Below are 19,187 nucleotides of genomic sequence, written 5' to 3' on the forward strand. Positions count from 1 at the left end.
TTGACTTGGTTGGCATTGATGCAGATGTCATGCAAAAGCTCCCTTTTCCAGCTGTCCCCCCACAAACACAAAAATCATTCCCACCATGCTGCTATCAGGTTTGAAAAAACACAATTAGGTTTCAAGCCTAATTTCAGCAAGCAGAGGATGTATGCCCATGGGCACTGTGTTGGTGCACCATATATACATGAGGGGCACGTTGTAAGCTTGTTTCCTTACTGCAAGTCCGTTGGTGTTTGATGGATTTTGATACATAGCTTTTATGCAACATTCCAAGCATTTTCTGCCTACTTGGAAATGAATCTCACTGATGAATGAAAGTGAATTTCAAAATAAATATGGTTACTATAGTGTTTGTGAAAGATCCTTTGCATGATCCAAACCGGTATTTCAGAATGCCTTGTGTTAATTGCACAATAGTCTCTCACAGAATTCTGGGCATAGCGGTGTCTGGATTCAAGATAGGCCTGCTAATAACATCAGACAAACTTCATATGGATTATGGACAAACTACGGTAGTCAATTTCAGTTTCTCTGTTGCGCTCTCTCTCTCCCCCCCCCCCGGTCTTAAATTCTGTTCTGATCAGTTTGCAATTTGAAGCTCTTTCCTCATGACCACACTTCCTGAAAGGAAGAGGCAGGGCCACTCCCTAGGCTCACTTTTCCCTGGCCTCCGCCTCAAACCTAATGCTGTCGTGTTACAATCCTTCCATGAAATACATCAAGGGGTTTAAAGACTCCTTTTTAAAATAAAAGTAATTTAATCCTTTGAGAAAATGGTCAATTTATAATTAAAAACTGGGGAGAAGCAGGAGTCAAAATGTGTGCTTGCTTGCTGTGCACAAACATTAAAATGTGCCTAATCTTATCTGCATTCTGGCAAAAATAGAGGAAAAGTAGAATAATGTTTTGGCATCCCTGAAAAGTACAAAATATAATTTAGTGTGTGACCTTTTCTTTCTTGATAAATTTTAATAACACATTTTTATCCAGTTTTCTGTCATCAAGAAATATTTACTGAAACTTTTTGTCCGCCAACTGAGTGTGAAATCCTCCAGATATTTGTGATAAGCCAGCCTTTTTTGAGGGAAAACAAATGCATTTAACTACCATGCTCATGAAGTGGCAGTGACTGTGAGGCAGAGCCTTTCTTGCACTAGATAAATGATGTATTAGGCACAGTGTGTACTGAATAATGTTGTCAATCTTGAAATAGCAGTTTTGTTTTACTTTGGGAGATGTTCAGTTATTGGACAGGGCAAAAGCATGAACCTTCTGTAATGAATAGCCCTGTGACTGTGAGTTGTCTTAACTATTTGTAATATTGAATTTTAAATTGTTGTAACCCATGCTTGGACCTGATGGTGAAGGGTGGGTAATACATTTACTGCTGCTACTGCTACTACTACTAATAATAATAATATCAGTAAATTAGGATGATGGAAGCAGCCTTCTCAATTGAACTGTTTTGTCTTTGCTTGTGACTAGTTCTTCTTTGCTGTTGAATCTCAAACATCCCCAGATTCTGAATGTTCTGAGACACTGGGCGGTATTCGACTAAGTTTTACTCGGAGTAGACATACTGAAATTAATGAACACAACTATGTTAGGCCCATTAATTTCAGTGTGTCTACTTTGAGCAAAACCTAGCTGAATATCACCCATTGACTTTGTTGATTGATGTTGGACCACTTGTGATGACCAACCAGCCCTTGAAAATAATGCTGACTACTTATGGCTATTGAAATTCCATAAATATAGGAGAAGTGGAAGCTCTGCAAGTGTTGCTAACTAAAACGGAATTAGATTTTCCTGTTTAGTTTTTGTTTCATGATTTAAATAGAAATATTTCTTGGGGAAAGGGGAAAAAAGACTGGTGGAGAATCAACGTTGTTTCAGCACACTTGGGTCTCTGTGTAACAGGTTAACAACAACAACAACAACAATTTATTATTTATACCATGCCCATCTGGGTTTCCCTAGCCACTCTGGGCGGCTTCCATCAAAAGATTAAAAATACATCAAAACATCAGCCATTAAAAAACTTCCCTAAACAGGGCTGCCTTCAGATGTCTTCTAAACATCATATAGCTGTTTATTTCTTTGACAACTGATGGGAGGGTGTTCCACAGGGTGGGCACCACTACTGAGAAGGCCCTCTGCCTGGTTCCCTGTAACTTCACTTCTCGAAGGGAGGGAAGCGCCAAAAGGCCCTTGGCACTGGACCTCAGTGTCCGGGTTGAACAATGGGGGTGGAGACGATATCTTTCAGGTATACTGGGCTGAGGCCATTTAGGGCTTTCAAGGTCAGCACCAGCACTTTGAATTGTGCTCAGAAACGTACTGGGAGCCAATGGACATCTTTCAAGACCGGTGTTATGTGGTCTTAGCAACCACTCCCAGTCCTCAGTCTAGCTGCCGCATTCTGAATTAGGTGTAGTTTCCGGGTCGCCTTCAAAGGTAGCCCCACATAGAGCACATTGAAGTAGGCCAAGCGGGAGATAACTAGAGCATGCACCACTCTGGTGAGACAGTCTGTGAGCAGGTAGGGTCTCAGCCTGCGTACCCAATGGAGCTGCCCTGGACACAGAATTGACCTGCACCTCCATGGACAGCTGTGAATCCAAAATGACTCTCAGGCTGCACACCTGCTCCTTCAGGGGCACAGTTGCCCCTGAAGGACCAGGGAGTCCCCCACCCCCACCCACCCCCTGTCCCCCAAGAACAGTACTTCTGTCTTGTCAGGATTCAACCTCAATCCATTAGCCGCCATCCATCCTCCAACTGTCTCCAGGCACTCACACAGGACCTTCACTGCCTTCACTGTTTCCAATTTGAAAGAGAGGTAGAGGTCAAGTTCACACTGGAAGCTTTGTACATGGTGGAAGGGATAGTGGCCTTGTATTACACTGCCATGCTGGTTTAGTACTTGGGTACCTAGTACTCAGAACTGCAGCTTTGTCTTTGTTTGCAAACAATCTGTGAAGCTTCTTTAGAACTGCATGCCATCCACATAAATGCAAATGGTCAGGCTAATCCCTGATTGAACAGAGATTTTCTTTCATTAAGAATCTAATGGTTAAGATGGTTAGCAGCTGATATATAATTATTATGCAGTAATAACCACTAATATGATAATTAGGTTTTAATTACTGCTCCCCTTGGGGGAAAGTGTGAAAATCTGTTTTAGGGTGGAAAGTATGAATACGTATCTCTTGTGATTCATTTGCTTCTGAAGTCAAACATCTTCTATGCATCCTGAAAGTGTTATAATGTGCGTTGGAGATGACATACAATTAAATTAAACTTTTGAGCAGTTCTGAACCTTATCATTTCTTATCTGGGCACCTTCAGGAGACACAGGAATTGACTTGAAGGACAGAATAGGTTGAATAAGAGGGAAGCAAAAGGCATTTAGTAGCTTGGAAATGTTTTGATGCCTTAGGAAGAGCTGGAGGTAAGATTTTTATTTTAAAAAAATCAGATTCTGTAGAGACAGTACTAGACCAGAACAAAACCTAATTTGCTTTAGGATTTAAAAGGAACATCTCAGGTCTTGATGGAAATTTTTCTTTAGAATTGTTTTGATTGAGTGTCTTATTTTATGACTTCTAATGTGCAAATATTGAATAAACTTTATTTATTTATTGAAAAACATACTTTACTTTTCCAGCAGCTCAGGGCAGTTTAAAACACATTTTTGAACTAGCAACATCCTTAGGAAACCATGAGAAACTGTTAAAATCAATTATGCCATTTTAATAAAAGGTAGTGGCATATGTGGTTTTTTCAGTTTACCCCTGCTAAAACCAGAAAGGCTGCATCCCATTAAATAGAAGGACTTTAGTTTGACTGGGTTTCCCAATGATATGCTTTACAAAATTAGCTAGAATATAGAGCCACTGCTAAACACTGCCTCGTTATAACAGCAGGGCCAGTTCTGTCATTAGGGAGAGTGGGGCAAATGCTTCAGGCAGCAGATCCCAGGGGGCGACAGCTGTCTGTCCATCACTCTAAGCTAGCCTGCTGCTGTCCTCAGGTGTGCTCATCACCAGTGTTGAAGTAAGATACAGCTGTCAGTCTGTTGGATTACGTCCTTTGCCTCAGGCAGCCAAATGTATTGGGCCACCCCTATATAAAAGAAACACACTCTTTTATTAGAGAATGATAGCTGGTTGTATATAAAATGGTATATAACAAAATGCTGACCCTTTGTTTTGTGTGCAGCACTTACTCTTTCCACCTGGTATTGTTATAGAAGAATGATACTCTACCCTGTGTCAGAAGAACACATTTTCCAAATAGGGGGAAAAACAATTATACTATCCTTCTGCACGCCAGGGATCCAAGAAATGCTTTTATTATTCCAAAGAGTGATTGCTCATTAGATGTTACAGTGTTTGGAAGTTGTTTTCATTTAGGAAGAGAGATTGTTTTAATAAAAGAAAGATACCCAAGACTCAGCATAGCAGTTATTCTCTCTGTACATTGTGCACAGCAAATAAGAAAACAACAGTATGCTCAAGCACATATTTTGACTTCTTAGGCACACTGTGTGTTATTTTTCTTCCTTGTTTAGGGAAAACACTCCCTTTGTTTCAGTGTAGAAGAGTGCTCAGTTTAGTGTCTCCAAACATATGGATAATTTTGTAATTGTTTGTGTGCCAATGTTGATGCCAATTAAAACGCACCACTTACTGCATCAGAATATTGATACAAAGCTGTCTTCAAAGTTGCACATTACAGCATCTTCCAGCACATTTTGTGCGTCCACAAAGCTGCCTTAATGCAGGCCAGATTATTTGTCCATTCTAGTCCAGCGTTGTGTGTTCTCCAGTGCCTTGAGCAGAGAAAGGACTTCTCCATCACCTGCTACCTGATCCTTTTATCTAGAGATATCTGTGATTGACCCTGGGACTTCTTGTTCTCAAAACAGCATATGTTCCTCTCCTGAGCTATCCTTACTGTAAGGACATCAAGCAAGAATCAAGATGGAAATGAGAAGGTTGTTGCAGTCACAGTTGCTAGAAATTCAAAAATTACACTTAGAAGAAGGTGGAAAAAAAAGGTTAATCCATGAATAGGTTCCTTGGCATCAGAGTCTACAACATCAAGCTTCTATACACCTCAGTCCTAGAATACATACCTGGAAGGAAGAGGTAGTTTTTAGGAATCATGGTTATGGGGCAACTCTTGTGGTTAAGGAATCAGGAGGGAAATATGGGATTGTGCATTCCATTTCACATGAATCCCCTCTCCCTTCTGTTATAAGTGTTACATTGGCAATTACGTTACATTAGAATGGAAAGTGAGGGGTACTGCATTCTGAACTGGAGATGGAGGGAGTACACCATCCATTATCTAGTATCCGATAAAGTCCTTATTAACTAGGAGTTTGGAAATCAACTTCAACTCCAGTCTTATTTCTTTATAAAACAAACAGAACACAACACACTTCACCTCTGCAGAGTTCTCAAGGCACCTTACAGAAGCTAATACAGTTAAAAACAATGCAAAAGTATTAAGATGAGATGATGATGAAAAAAACCGCATGGTTATTACAACACGTGTAAGGGAATTAATATGTGAGTAACCAGGTGCTTTAGAAGAGGATGCTCCTAGTTTCATTAAATTGAAATTAAATAATAGTTTCCCAGTTGTGAAGGGATGAAAGAAACCACAAAAGAAGAGTTGAAACCAGCACGCAAGGGGAGCAAACACTCCCTGCAAGGCATTTTAGATCTCTTTCGTTTAGGAAAACATGACAAGTGATGGGGGCATGAAAGAGGTGTTGGAAGTGGTGTTGGAAGAGTAGATAAGGGAGATTTATTCCCCTGCCTCTTATGAGACTTCACAGTTCCTCAGTGCAATTGATTGGCAATAGATTACAGGCAGACAAAAGATAGTACTTGTTCTCATAGCACAGGAATGTGGAACTTGTGGCCCTCCAGAAGTTGTTGCACTACAACTCTCATCCTGTTTGACTATTTGCCATGCCAGCTGGGACTGATGGGAACTGAAGTTCAACAACATATGTAGGACCACTACTGACTAACACAGAGTTGCTTTAGGTAGGTATCTGAAGAAGTGTGCATGCACACGAAAGCTCATTACCAAGAACAAACTTAGTTATATATTTCTATAGAGTTGATTTATTGAACTGATTAATGATCACCAATGTAGGTGAGGATTATGTAAATTCATAGAGTTTAGGTCTATTGTTGGCTCTTAGCTATGGTGGCTGAAGGCAGTGTGCTACTGTCAGGATGCTGTCAGCGGCTCCTGGCTGGTTGCCCAGGAAAGTATAAAGACAAGGAAAAGTTTATTCCTGTCCTTTTTTATTTCAATCTTTACAGAGAGAGGCTATAGAACCCAGTCTCTTGGATAATGGCGTTTTCCTGAGTGAATCTTCATCCCCCGTCTCTTCCACTTCGTCATTTGTTACTTCTACGGGTGCTGCTATGTGCCCTCCATCTTTGAGCTATTTGCTCTCCTACTTTTAAGGCTTGCTGGGTTCTGGGAGATGGAGGGTCTGGAATGCTTTCTAATGACAACGTGACAGCCAACTGCTGCTCCAGCTCTGCCTGTTCCTCCTCTCCCATTATTTCCCAACTTTCCCCCTCATCTGCCTCTGAGCTGTGACCTCCCGCAAACCCCTGTTGTAAATCTATACTGTCTTATTCTTTTTCCTCCCTGGAAGGGTCAGGATGGGGAGGTGGTCTCCATCATTTCTCCTCTGCCCAGTCCCTGACAGCTACTGAACACTAGTTTAGAGTAAGAGAATAGCAGAAGGCTGACACTTTCACTTACAGCTTTTGGGATTCCTGGTATGATCCTTACACACTCTTTAAAGGGCCCAGCCCACCCTCTATATTTTTAGCAGGTCCATGTTATAGAATAGGGGTCAGCAACCTTTTTCAGCTGTGGGCTGGTCCACCGTCCCTCAGACCATGCGGTGGGCTGGACTGTATTTTGAAAAAAATAATAATGAATTCCTATGCCCCACAAATAACCCAGAGATGCATTTTAAATAAAAGGACACATTCTACTCATGTAAAAACACGCTGATTCCCATGACCATCTGCGGGCCAGATTGAGAAGGTGATTGGGCCGCATCCAGCCTCTGGGCCTTAGGTTGCCTACTCCTGTTATAGAACAACCCACTAAAGTTTATTGTGGGTACACTCAGCAGGAAGCCATGCTTTATAACCATAATGCACAGAGTTTTCATCCGGAACTCAGTTTTGGCACCTCTGGTGGGTGCCATTGCCATTATATGAGAACAAGGGAGGCATTCATGGTGAGTCCTGGCACCTCTTTTTCTAGAAAAATAGCACTGATAATGCTATTCTGGCACTAGCATTTTAACAGGAATGCACTATGGGTCTATAAAGTTTCTGAAACAGTAATGTCTGAAGCCACCCTGAATGTATGAGCTGAAAGCCATTTGTCTGCCCATATGTTCACATGTCCACCTTTAAGCGTTCAGTAGTATACACCCTTGCACAGAGATATTTGCTTTGAATGATGGTCCTGTTTGTCTTTTAAGTGTGGGATAATATTACTCCCATTTGCATGAATGTAAATACCACTCTGTGACTGCATAACAAAAAGCCTCATTAGCATTAGGGAATCCTCCATGGGCCTGGAAATGGATACTTAGAGAAATGGTCTATCAAGGAAAACATAACCAGCTACCCCTTTGCAAGCATATCAAAAACCATTATGGCCTGAAAAGAAAAAGATTGCCAAGCTAAGTGGTTCAGCAGAGCCTGCTTTGAAATTCACTCTTTACCACCACTGATGGGGAAAAATGCTGTGCTGACAGAGAAGTCTGAATCTTAAGGGCTCCCCAAAGGATCATAATGGACTGGTAATCAAAATCCTGTTTTCTGTGTAAGCATTAATGGCTCAGGCTAACCAACATCTGCAGCAAGTGCATAGAAGTACCATAGACAGGTAGCAGTAAATGTTGTGTTTGTTTCTGTACGATGACTTGTCTGACGATTGTCCTGATTATTCTGTTTTGGTTAAAAAAGAAAGGGGGGGGGAAATAACCCAAATAATGGGTGATACAGAGAGTTATGTTTTCCAGAAGCAGACTTTACAGAATCATGTAAAAAGAGCTGCCACACAAACCTTGAAAAACTGAGAGTTGGGTTCCTTTTGGACTATATGAGCCATAGGGACTCTTTAGAACTCACTTTTAAATTCCAGGGATTCACAAGATGGGGAACAAATAGAAAATCACTGCAAAACTTTAAAAATGCCCAAAAATTAAACAAGCAACATCAGAAGCTAATTATGTAGCAGAAGCTCGAAATCATATTAATATCTAGTATGCTGAACTGAACTGTTGACAGATTTAGGTGGGTAGCTGTGTTGGTCTGACACAGTCGAAATATATAAAAAATTGTCTATTAGCACCTTAGAGACCCACTAAGTTTGCCCTTGGTATAAGCTTTCATGTGCATGCACACTTCTTTAGATACTGTTGAACTGTTGACAATGACAGTGCTATTTTTCTAGAAAAAAGAGGTTCTGGAACTCGCCATGAACATCTCCCTTGTTCTCTTAGAAAGGCAATGGTGCCTACTTGAGATACAACAGAACTGAATTCTGGCGAGTTCTGGTTGAAGGAAAGCTCAGCTTATAGAGAAAATACAGCATACACTGTCTGTGCTTATTCACGTGTTAAACTGAACATAAGTAGAAGCTGTATCTACACATGTACAAGTGTCTGTGTGAAAGACTACACTCTTGCTAAATTGTATAGCTTTACTATTGTGAACATAGATTTTACACTCATTGAATGTGAAAACACGCACACCTCTTATGTGAAAAAGTGGTGCCATTGAATACTGTACTGTATTGTAAAGCATGGATGGGGTGAAGAGAAAAAAAATGTTTGTGTGTGTATATATCTATCTATCAGTGGCTGTCATTCAGAAAAGCAGGCACTAAACATGTCATCCAGCAAGCTGTGCTGTGTAAAGTGAAAGACCAGAAAGAAGATGTTTGGGGTAATCCTACTTTGCATAATGTAAATGAGCTTGTTGATTGTTTGTGGTCATGGGCCATTAATATCTTAGCAGAAGGAAACGTTGAATAGTAAAAGTTAGCAAAACTGAAAATCTGCAATACTGTTTTATTATGCTTACTGCCGTACTCCCATCAGTGTGTGTTAATTTCCACTTTTAAAAAAATTCTTCAAACCATATATATTAGTCTTGTTTAGATTATGAGTAATTCTCAGAAATGTTTATTGCAGTTTGCCCCAAGGTCCCTCTATATTGCTCAGAGCATGCACAGGAACTCTTAATGTGGTGAAAGCCACATTTCTTTTAAAATTATGGTAGCAATATATTTACACTTGCTCAGTGGAAGAATGTAGTTTTTTCCCCCCATTTCAGCACTGGACTTTAGCAGATAAAAATATACAGAAAAATCTAAGTAGGGTGAGTATTTTTCATTCACTTTTTCTAAAAAGAAAGAAGTGAAAAAGTAGCTGAGCCAGAATCCCCCCCCCTTTTTTTAGTAGGGTGGGTTGTTTTGTCTTGAAAGGGTTCTGGTAAATAAAGTTTTTAAAATTATTTTTGTGTACCATGCCAACCATGGTGGCTGGTGTCCATTGAGACTGGTAGGGGAGAAGTCAGGGAGACTGCCAGTAGGTGGCGGCAGAGCCAATGCCGGACAGAGGCAACTCATTCTAGTTTTGCCCCCATCCTACCCTGCAAACATTTACAAGGAAAACAGCGGGACTGAGGAGGAAGCTGGCAGTCACTTCCATTCTTTGGACTGATTATAATTTAGAAGACAGGCAAGTGTGAGCTGGTTGAGGGTAGATGAAGGCTGGTGGGACAGTGCCCCCCATTCACCCTAATAGAGCAGCCCTACTGCAAGCTGACTGCTTTTCCTTTGGTGCATATGACTCTGCAGAACTCAATTGATTTTGTCTCTCTGGTCTTTTTCTGAATCAAGATAGGATTTAATTATGTACATATAATCAGTGTATCTGAGAAAATATTTGCATACCAATCACTTCCGGACAAAAAATAAAGATGGATGGTGGGGGTGGGGGTGTAAATGGCTCTGTTATATAAATCCCTGTTTAAACCCCTTTTTAATGAATTTAGAAATAGGTTCCTCTAAAGTTTCACAATATGTTTAAACAGGACCATTCTTTTTCACCACGGATAACGTGAACTTATTTTCAGATACTGTGACAAGTATTGGATGTTTAACTCTACACAAGTGAGGTCCTATTTTAGATTCAGTAGGTTGAATCCCAACTGAAACATGCTTAGATTAGACCCACTGAAATAGACATGACTATTTTAATTCACATTTAACTGAGATCCCCTTTATTTCATTGGTTCTCCTTGAAATATGATCAGGTCTGTAGGCAACCTACTGAATTAGCATGATTTATGATCTTCCAATCCATCTGGTTCATAATTACGTTGTAATGTGACATGATGTGCACGTTCCATTGCATATTGAAAGTTCATTTCTCAAAGGTTAGATAGAATCCTTCAGCCATTTCAGTGAGATGCCATTAGGAACCCAGGAGTTATACATTAGCATTTGTATCAGGTTATTTTAGCCATCTTTATCATGCCTGGCATCATTTGGAATTCATTTGAGTGTGACTGTTCAAGTGGTCAGTGGCAGCCTTCAGGTTTTATGTGAAACATCTATTTCATGTTCCCCATCTGCTAGAGAGGGCAGAATACAGAAGCGGTCAGAATGTGGTATGCATTTCTGATATGCTTTTGCATAGGCACTAGGTAGCCTGAAATACGTGTTTCAATGGTGCACTAGGAAATTCATTTGCCCTTTAAATCAGCACCCTATTAGTATCTCAAGAAGATAAGAATGGTATGGAAGTCAGTGACGAAGGGTTATCACATGTCTTCCTCTGTACTAGCATTCATAAAACACTTCAGTCTGTCTTACTAAACTTTCCCATGGACACATCTGCTTTAGATATGGCAGTGCCAAGAGAACAGCTTGTGCTACCTCATGTAAAGTAATATCCTGTCATCGAGAGGGCAAACTAATTCCCATTTATGGTTACTGTATGTTTACTGTGAAATTGCAGGTAGCCAGATATGATATAATGGGCTCAGAAGATCCATAAAATACTATATGGTAGTTTTGTGAGCACTTACTCATTTCAGTAGGGGATGCTCAAGAGGAGCTTCCCAGCTGATTGGGTCCTGTGTCTACCATAAAACTTATGGTGGTTGTGGTCGCATGGTCTGCAGCCTACACTACGTCAAGAAGGATAGATCAGCAAATGAGCTAATCCAACCCCTTCTACTCTGTGCCTGCCACCAAGTAAATGAGTTATATTCAACACTGGACCAGATTTCAACTTGAACAAGTGGACTTCTCCTTCATCTCTGCTCCCTTGCTGCCCACAAAAATCTGCTCCAGAGAGCTGGGTGCCCCAACAATGACTTAGAATGGAAGGCAAGAAGTAAGGGCACACTGAATGTTGGCATCGCACAGGGTGCTGTTGAAAATTGAAAGCCCCAAGTCCACTGCTGCCTCCTGTAAACTGTTGGACATCTTGGTTGGAACACATCTACTAAAAGCAGAAGACAACTATTTTACAAACAAAATAGAACACAACACAGTTGAAACAGTTCTTCACAGTGGTGTTCAGTTATTTTGATGTGATTTTCTTAGATAAATGAAACATAGGACCCCAACATCATAAGTAGTCGGGAGGTGGTGATTCTTGCTTTCAGAAGAGCCTATTTTCATTAATATGGCACATATTTTATAAAGAATTTGGTCAGTGTTAAGGCATGTGTATTTTCTGGCATGAATTTGCAGATCTTTTGTCTAACAATTTCCAGCTTGATAAGAAACCTCGGACCACATTCCATATGCTGTTGTCCCTGGCTGCTTATTGTTAAATTCAAGGGTAGCACTGTGGTCTAAACCACTGAGCCTCTTGGGCTTGTCAATCAGAAGGTCAGTGGTTTGAATCCCCGCAACGGGGTGAGCTCCCTTTGCTTGGTCCCAGCTCCTGCCAACCTAGCAGTTTGAAAGCATACCAGTGCAAGTAGATAAATTGGTACTGCTGCAGTGGGAAGGTAAACGGCAATCCTTGCACTCTGGCTTCTGTCATGGTGTCCTGTTGCACCAGAAGTGGTTTAGTCATGCTGGCCACAGGACCCAGAAAGCTGTTCGTGGACAAACACCAGCTACCTCTGCCTGAAGTGAGATGAGCACCACACCCCATAGTCACTTTTGTCTGGACTTAACTGCCCAGGGGTCCTTTACCTTTTAACTTTTATTGTTAAATGCAGCATACAGGGTTAGCATGGTCCTTGAATGGTTTTGATTGCAACCACAGTGTCATGTATTAAGTTCAAAGCTTTGAATGCAAATAAGATAGTCTTTCCATACACCAGGAAAGTGAAATGCCCTGGTTTTCGGGTGTAAAAACGGTGGATTTTAAGTGGATTTTAAGTAGCTATTTTAGATTATTTGAGCCATGGCAGTTTTGGATAAAGGTCCTATTTCAGTCCCAAAGGATGCCCTGGAAATCGGACAAGTCGCATTTCTGCCTCCTTCAAGCTGTGAGACAGAGATAGGCCAGGGTTTTGGCAGCTTTTCTACTTTAGAATTGCGAGATTTATTACTTTTCTCTCTCCTTGTTTATCTGAGAACATGTGTTGCATGCCTTACTTGGTTATTAATACTGCTGTCATGAATAGGCACAACAATGGTAGGGAAAGCAACTGACAAGTTTAGATCGACTAACAAGATTCATGACAGCCTTTTGGAAGGCAGGACCTGGTAGTATGGGGTAATTTAGTGCATCATAGATTCCCCCCTCCCCCTCCCATTTCGTAGGAAGGAAAATATTGCTACGGACATGGTGGTCAAGCCTAGTATCAGTTCTACTAATGCTTGTGACTCGTGATTCTCTAAATCCAGCAACTAAGGGACAATTTATACAAACAGGAGCACAGAAGTAGCAATATATTCCATAGCAGGAAGAATGCTGTGTGTTTGTGATGGGCAGAAGTGTTGTGCAGCGCTTTTGATTAAGATGTAAAAGAACTGTGATGCTTTTCCAAGTGTACATTTCATGGGGGGGGGGGAATCCCATTAAATTTGCCTTTTTGTTGATATGAATCTATTGTCAGTTTGGATATAATATTCTATTTCATAACTCATCCAGTGTGCCTGGATTTATTTATTCACAGTGTCATCATTGCCTCAAAAAACCCCCCCAAATACCCTTTTTAAAAGTCTTGATCATTTTTAACAAACATGCTTTTCCTCTCCTTGTCAGTTGGTATCTAGCAAAGGGAATAATTGCCCATGTTCTGCTGCAAAACTTTTTATTTTTTTTGTGAGACTGCTGAAATCAAAACAGAATCTATCTTCAGGATGCAGTGCGATTTCAAATATCTTAGTAAATACCTTGGTAAAGCCCTGAGTATAGAGGATTGCTAATGAGACTAGAAATTCTTGAATATGTCTCTGTCCATTAACCTGCAGCATATTCATCTTCCTCTCATATTCATATGTGCATTAGTCAATTATTCAGCTTCTCTGCCCCTTTTCTTGTTTAACACCACCTGACTGTTGTCTGGAGTGACCCATTTCTTTTCCCTTCTCTCTTTATAACTTTTGTGGTCCCTTTCATATTGTCCCATTATAGTCATTTGCAGAAAATTCTTTTCCTGCTCGCTCAGTTTGTATCTGCACATTTTAAATATCATGCTCTAATCATTGGATCTTTGTGAGATCTAATGAGGTACCATTTTAAACAGCAATTTCCTCACTTTCTTTCACAGTATGTGATTTTTTTTGCTTTCATGTAATTTCACTATCCATTTCCCAAGGGGTGGGTTCTTATAGGTTTGGCAGTAGAAAAAACAAACATAAACACTCCACTTTTCTGCTAGTGATGAGACAGGAGGCTGAAGCAAGGAGGCAGTTTGCTAAGCTAAACCTCTCTGGGGCTTTGATAATATACTAATTAGCAGAGTGATGAGGGACTTACAAAGTGCCCATTATTGCCTGTATGCTTTGCTCTTTTTGTGTCATGTCGTTTCAACTTGTTTCTCATGTCCGAATTTCAGTCAGATGCTGTCCTATAAAGTGAGCCTTGACACCCACTAGATACCTTGACACATGTGAGATCCCTAAAAGAAAGAAAGAAAGAAAGAAAGAAAGAAAGAAAGAAAGAAAGCAAATCAATCCACACACAGGTTGCAAAGCCAGTGAAAACAGACAGGGTCCCAGTGCTGGGTTTATGTATAGGTTAAGTAGGCTGAAGCCTAGGGCCTCTAAATCTAGGGGGCCTCGCCAGCCTGCCCGCTCCCCAGCGAGTAGTCCCCTCCTCCCAAAATTATTGGAAATCAGTTTTGTCACCTCTCCCCCCCCAAACCCCAAGACAATGAGCCTTGCCAGCTTTTATTCACAGTCACATAAGCACTACACTGCAGCATGGCCATCAACCTGTACGTTCAACCGCTGAAATATACACCCAATATGTATCAATGGATATTTATGTTACTGCTTTATGAATGAACGCTGTGTTTTATGAATGGACTCTGTATTTTGTGAATTACCTAAGAGCCACCAATAGGGAGATCTAGAATCTGACAGCTAACCAATTGGGTACTACCAAACAGCGATTCCTATTGCTGAAAGCAGGTAACCAGCAGGGAATGCTTCAGCTCAGCCTTTGCACTGTTGACTGAACACCCCCTGCTGTGCAGATAATGGAGAAGGCTCATAAATTGTATCCCTTCTGGCATCCTGGCTAACTCTATTACGCTGGTGCACCAGGAGCCCAGAATAGCAGCAAATAAAATCCGCTCATATGTCCGCAACTGATAAGACTTGTCAACCAGTTTTTCCAAAGTCTTCCTAAAATATAAAGCTCTCTATTGGAGTCTCCAGGTCCAGTACAATGACCATAAGAAGTGAGAGCAGGGATTCCCAACAGCTGTTAAGCAAGCAAGCAAGCACACACACAGGTCACCTTTGTCACAGTCAGGACACCTGTGCCCTGGCCAGGCCTGCACCCAATCTTATTTTTGTACAATCTTGTTTGTCCTCAGTAACCAAAATTATATTATCAACATATATAAGCAGAAAAGTTGTTTTCCTTCATGTGCAAGGAATCGTACAAAACAAAGTGGCACTAATAAAGAAAAGTTCCAGAGTGGCAACAGAAAGCAAACTGAAAATGCTTCTGCGGTTCATCAAAACTATCCAGCAATATCAAGTTATAGGAAAACTGGTGCTATTAACAGTAATCCTTCTAGTTGGTTAATTAGTTTGGTAACTTCCATGCACATGACGTGTGATGCTAATTATTTCCCCCAAGAGTTAAATGGTAACTAATCAGAGGCAGCTACAGTTGCAAATGGCAACAAAATATCTGTGAAAGGAAGAGGAGCAGGTTTGCTCAGGTGTGTTGCAGGTAGAAATACTGTTTGTAATGAAGTGAGAGCAGTGGTTTACTTGCTCAAATTAACAAATAAGAAAGCTTTAAGAATTCAAATTCTAGATTAAAATTGATTACTTAATTGAGAAGGGGATTGAAACAAACACTGGGGCCTAATTTGAGTAGTAGAGTGCCTGGTATCTGGTAGGCAGACCAGAGCACTCGTCAGGAGAGCTATGAGATTCAGGTGAGGGTCAGATGCCTTGTCAATCCCAGCAGGTCTATAACAGGAAGACCTGCGGCTTGCCCACAGTTCATGATATACATATGTATTTGGATTCTTTTTTTGCATTGTGACCTAAGCATAACCCCCCCCCCAAAAAAAACCCAACCCCTTACAACCAGACTTCAACAGGGCAATCTGTACATCACCTGTAAAATCTGTTGTCATGACTTGATGATCTTGGACATTTTAAATGATATTTCCACCCTCTTGTCTTTTTATTTCTCCAGGGGGTATTTTTGAATGTGTGGAATCTGGCCCAACGGGAGCAATGGGAGCAGAAGAACTGGCCTTCAGATTTGCTGTGAACACAATCAATAGAAACAGAACTCTGTTGCCAAACACTACATTAACATACGATACTCAGAAGATAAATCTCTATGATAGTTTTGAAGCATCCAAAAAAGGTATGTTTCTAAGAGTTTTGGAGCAGGGATGGGAACCTTTCTTTTCCCCTCAGTCCCAAATGGCCTGTGAACAACTTTCTGGGAGCTGCGCAGTGGATACCTGGTGAGCAAGGCCTGAAGCAAAAGTGGGTAGGGTATTGTGATACTTACCTCTGCACAGTAAGCTACATCCTGGCCATGCAAAAACAAGAAGTTTCTACATACATACATACATACATACATACATACATACATATCTACCCACCCTTGTGGGGCACTATCAAAGTTCAACAGCACATTCCAGTCCGGAAAAAAGCACTCAAAAATAGAGAGGAGGACCAGTGAGGGTTATGGTCTGGAGAGGTGAGACATGGCTTGGTGGAGGGGCATGGTCCGGAGTGGGCCTGTTAGAGAGGCCTAGAGGGCCACATTTAGCCACAAGGCCTGATTTCCCTCCTGCTTTTAGAGGTTAGCCAATGGGTGCTTGGTTTCCCCGTTCATTGGTTATATCACAGAAGCCAAGCCCACCTTAGTATGCTTCTTAACTGCAGCTCTGTGCACTTCTCCTGTCATGGGGGGGTGAGGCCCCCTCACATTTCCAAGGAGGGGGCTAGTGCCTCCCAAAATTCTGTGGTGGCTGTGCACACACCCCGTGGTGTGCGCACATGGTGTGCTTACATTGTGCTTATGTTGTGCAGCCCTGCCCCCACACGCTTGTCTCGTATAAAAATTCATGGCTGGCACTGATCTCTATAGCAGTGGTGAGGCAAAAGCCATGAGTACAGACGTCTGTTAGTGAGAGTCCCATGCTGGGCTCCTCCTGGCCTACATACACATACAACAAAGTAGAGCAAGGTACATTATCAATGACTGAAAGCCATGCCAATGAAAGTAATTATTTTTTCCATCTTCACAGCAGTCTTGTGAGACAGGCTTTTGATGCCCTTTATTGAGGAATGGGGACCTGAGGCAGGAAGACATTGACTTTTTTTTGACTTGAAGGGGTTGTTGCCCCGGGTCTCCTTGGCACAATTCCCACACTTTGCCCACTCTTATAAGTGTAGTTTGCATGGCTTCAAAACAGCAGTACATCTTTGCTGGGCATTTCTATAAGATGGAAGAAGTTAGAAAGGAAAGGTGGATAGTTCAGATACCATGGTGCCTTTATTGTGACAGAAGTCTTAACAACCATATTGATGTTTTCAGCTGGGGCAGTAGCTCATGCTTAGTGACCAGGCAAATGTTCTTATCAAAAGTATTGTTATTTTAGACCTCAACCCAGTTAAATCACTCCACATACTTTGATTTCAGCTGGTATAGTGCTGTTGCAATAAGTTTTAATTTGGCTGTATATCAGACTGCCCATCAGCTGGATGCCTGGAATGGAGTACAGATGGGAAATTAATTAGATTTTAAAAGCACCATACCGATGAAAAATCCCTGGGCAAGAGCAGAATTTGCTGAAGATGTCATTTGAACTAAGAATGCTGGAAATGCAATCAAAATTCTTGTTAATACTTTTTTTAAGATCACACTGTTAGCTTAGAATAGAATCATTGTAAGCCACATGCAGAAGAAATGTGCCTTTCATGGGGTTTCTTTAAAAGTCTACTGGGAGGGAACAATTTGCCAGCTATCACTGCTTGTTACAGGTTCCATCTTGTAGCATTTTATTACAGGTACAAAAGGTAGATGCATTAGTGAACAATACACTTCAAAAAAAGTTCATGCTTAGTAGTTACAACAGCGCGTGCCCATGCTTAGAAGTGGCAAACTTCATGGGGAAATTTGTATCCCATTGAAATCTGTGACAGACTTCCCACTGGTTTCTAATGGACCCAGATTGGATTGCGTCCAATGACTTTTACAGAATTGTGCCTTATACTCAAACATCATAGAAGGATGTTCTGTATTGCACAGCATGAACTGCATAGAAAAGAGCACCGCACGCCTTATTTTTACTGTTTTGTATTGTATTGTTTACTTCAACTCCTTTCTACTATTACTGAAAGAGGCTAACCCCACTACAGCATTTCAATGCTAAATTAATTTAAAAACAAAACAAAACTACCAGCCTTCTCCCTCTCACCAAAGACAGAATTATTATTTCTCTAGGAAGAGGCTCTATCTGGATATTTCTTCTAGATTATGGATATCATGTAGTTAGCAAGGAATTTAGGAGTAAATGTAGCATAAAGATACCCTCACTGAACTTGATTCTCCTTATCCAGAAAAGATGGACACATTAAAATGTGCAAATAGCACATCAATAAAATGATCCCTCCGCAGCAATATTCAATGGCTTCAAATGTAGCCCCAGTGATGGTGGATTCACCTCCACAAGGTGAAAAGGAAATAATTCAAGCTAGATATCAAATTCCTTAGCAATCCAAGGTGGACTCTTCTACCGCATCACTTTTCTCTTTGTGTGATACCTAGTGCAGGTTGAGATGCACTGAGCATTTGTAGCTTACATATCGTATTAACAAATACAGACAATAAATGCACAGAATGAGTTGTGCTAATTGCAGTACTAGGGCATTGTCAAAAGCCCTGATTTTACATGTCAGGGAAATTATGCTCCAGGCAGATAAGCGTGTGCAAATGTTTAGAACTGGGTGGTGCTGGTTAGTCTTTATGGATGCACAGGTGACTAGGTAAGACAATGCAAACAGCAGTTTGTGAACATGATGCCCCAAGGCTAAGGGTTAGCTAATAACAAGCTTGAGTGTTAAAAAGCTAATGTTGAAGCAAAGACGAGAGTTTGCAGTGTGGATCCTATAGTCCACAAAACTGATCATGCAAATGTTTGAAGCCAAGGGAAACAAAAATGCCAAAATCCAAGTGGATGTGCTGGCAAGGACACTAGATAGCCTCTAAGCCCCATGGACATCTGTTTTGATTGTGGTAGAATCCCTGCTTCCTTTTTAAGCCTCCCAGAGAGCCACAACAACAGGTGAACAGAGATCTGTTGACACTGACAGATCACAATGTGCACATCTCTAACTTAATACTTAAGCACATATTCTCAAAATGTAGTTACTTTGTACTTTGCCTGTAGAGAGAGACTTGCATCAACAGCAAG

At 41.0% G+C, this 19,187-nt stretch overlaps 1 protein-coding gene across 3 annotated transcripts in view; it reads left to right on the forward strand.

The window, feature by feature from the left end:
* The window catches only part of GRIK2 (glutamate ionotropic receptor kainate type subunit 2), a 440,535-nt gene that overhangs the window by 147,625 nt on the left and 273,723 nt on the right, over nucleotides 1–19,187 (forward strand). For all 3 annotated transcript variants that reach the window (XM_081186549.1, XM_081186551.1, XM_081186550.1), the window contains exon 3: nucleotides 15,947–16,123. In XM_081186549.1, the coding sequence (XP_081042675.1) occupies nucleotides 15,947–16,123 (177 nt within the window). The remainder of the gene's footprint in view (nucleotides 1–15,946; nucleotides 16,124–19,187) is intronic.

The sequence above is a fragment of the Podarcis bocagei genome, assembly GCF_964188305.1.
Source record: "Podarcis bocagei genome assembly, chromosome: 3".
Taxonomy (NCBI): Eukaryota; Metazoa; Chordata; class Lepidosauria; order Squamata; family Lacertidae; genus Podarcis; species Podarcis bocagei.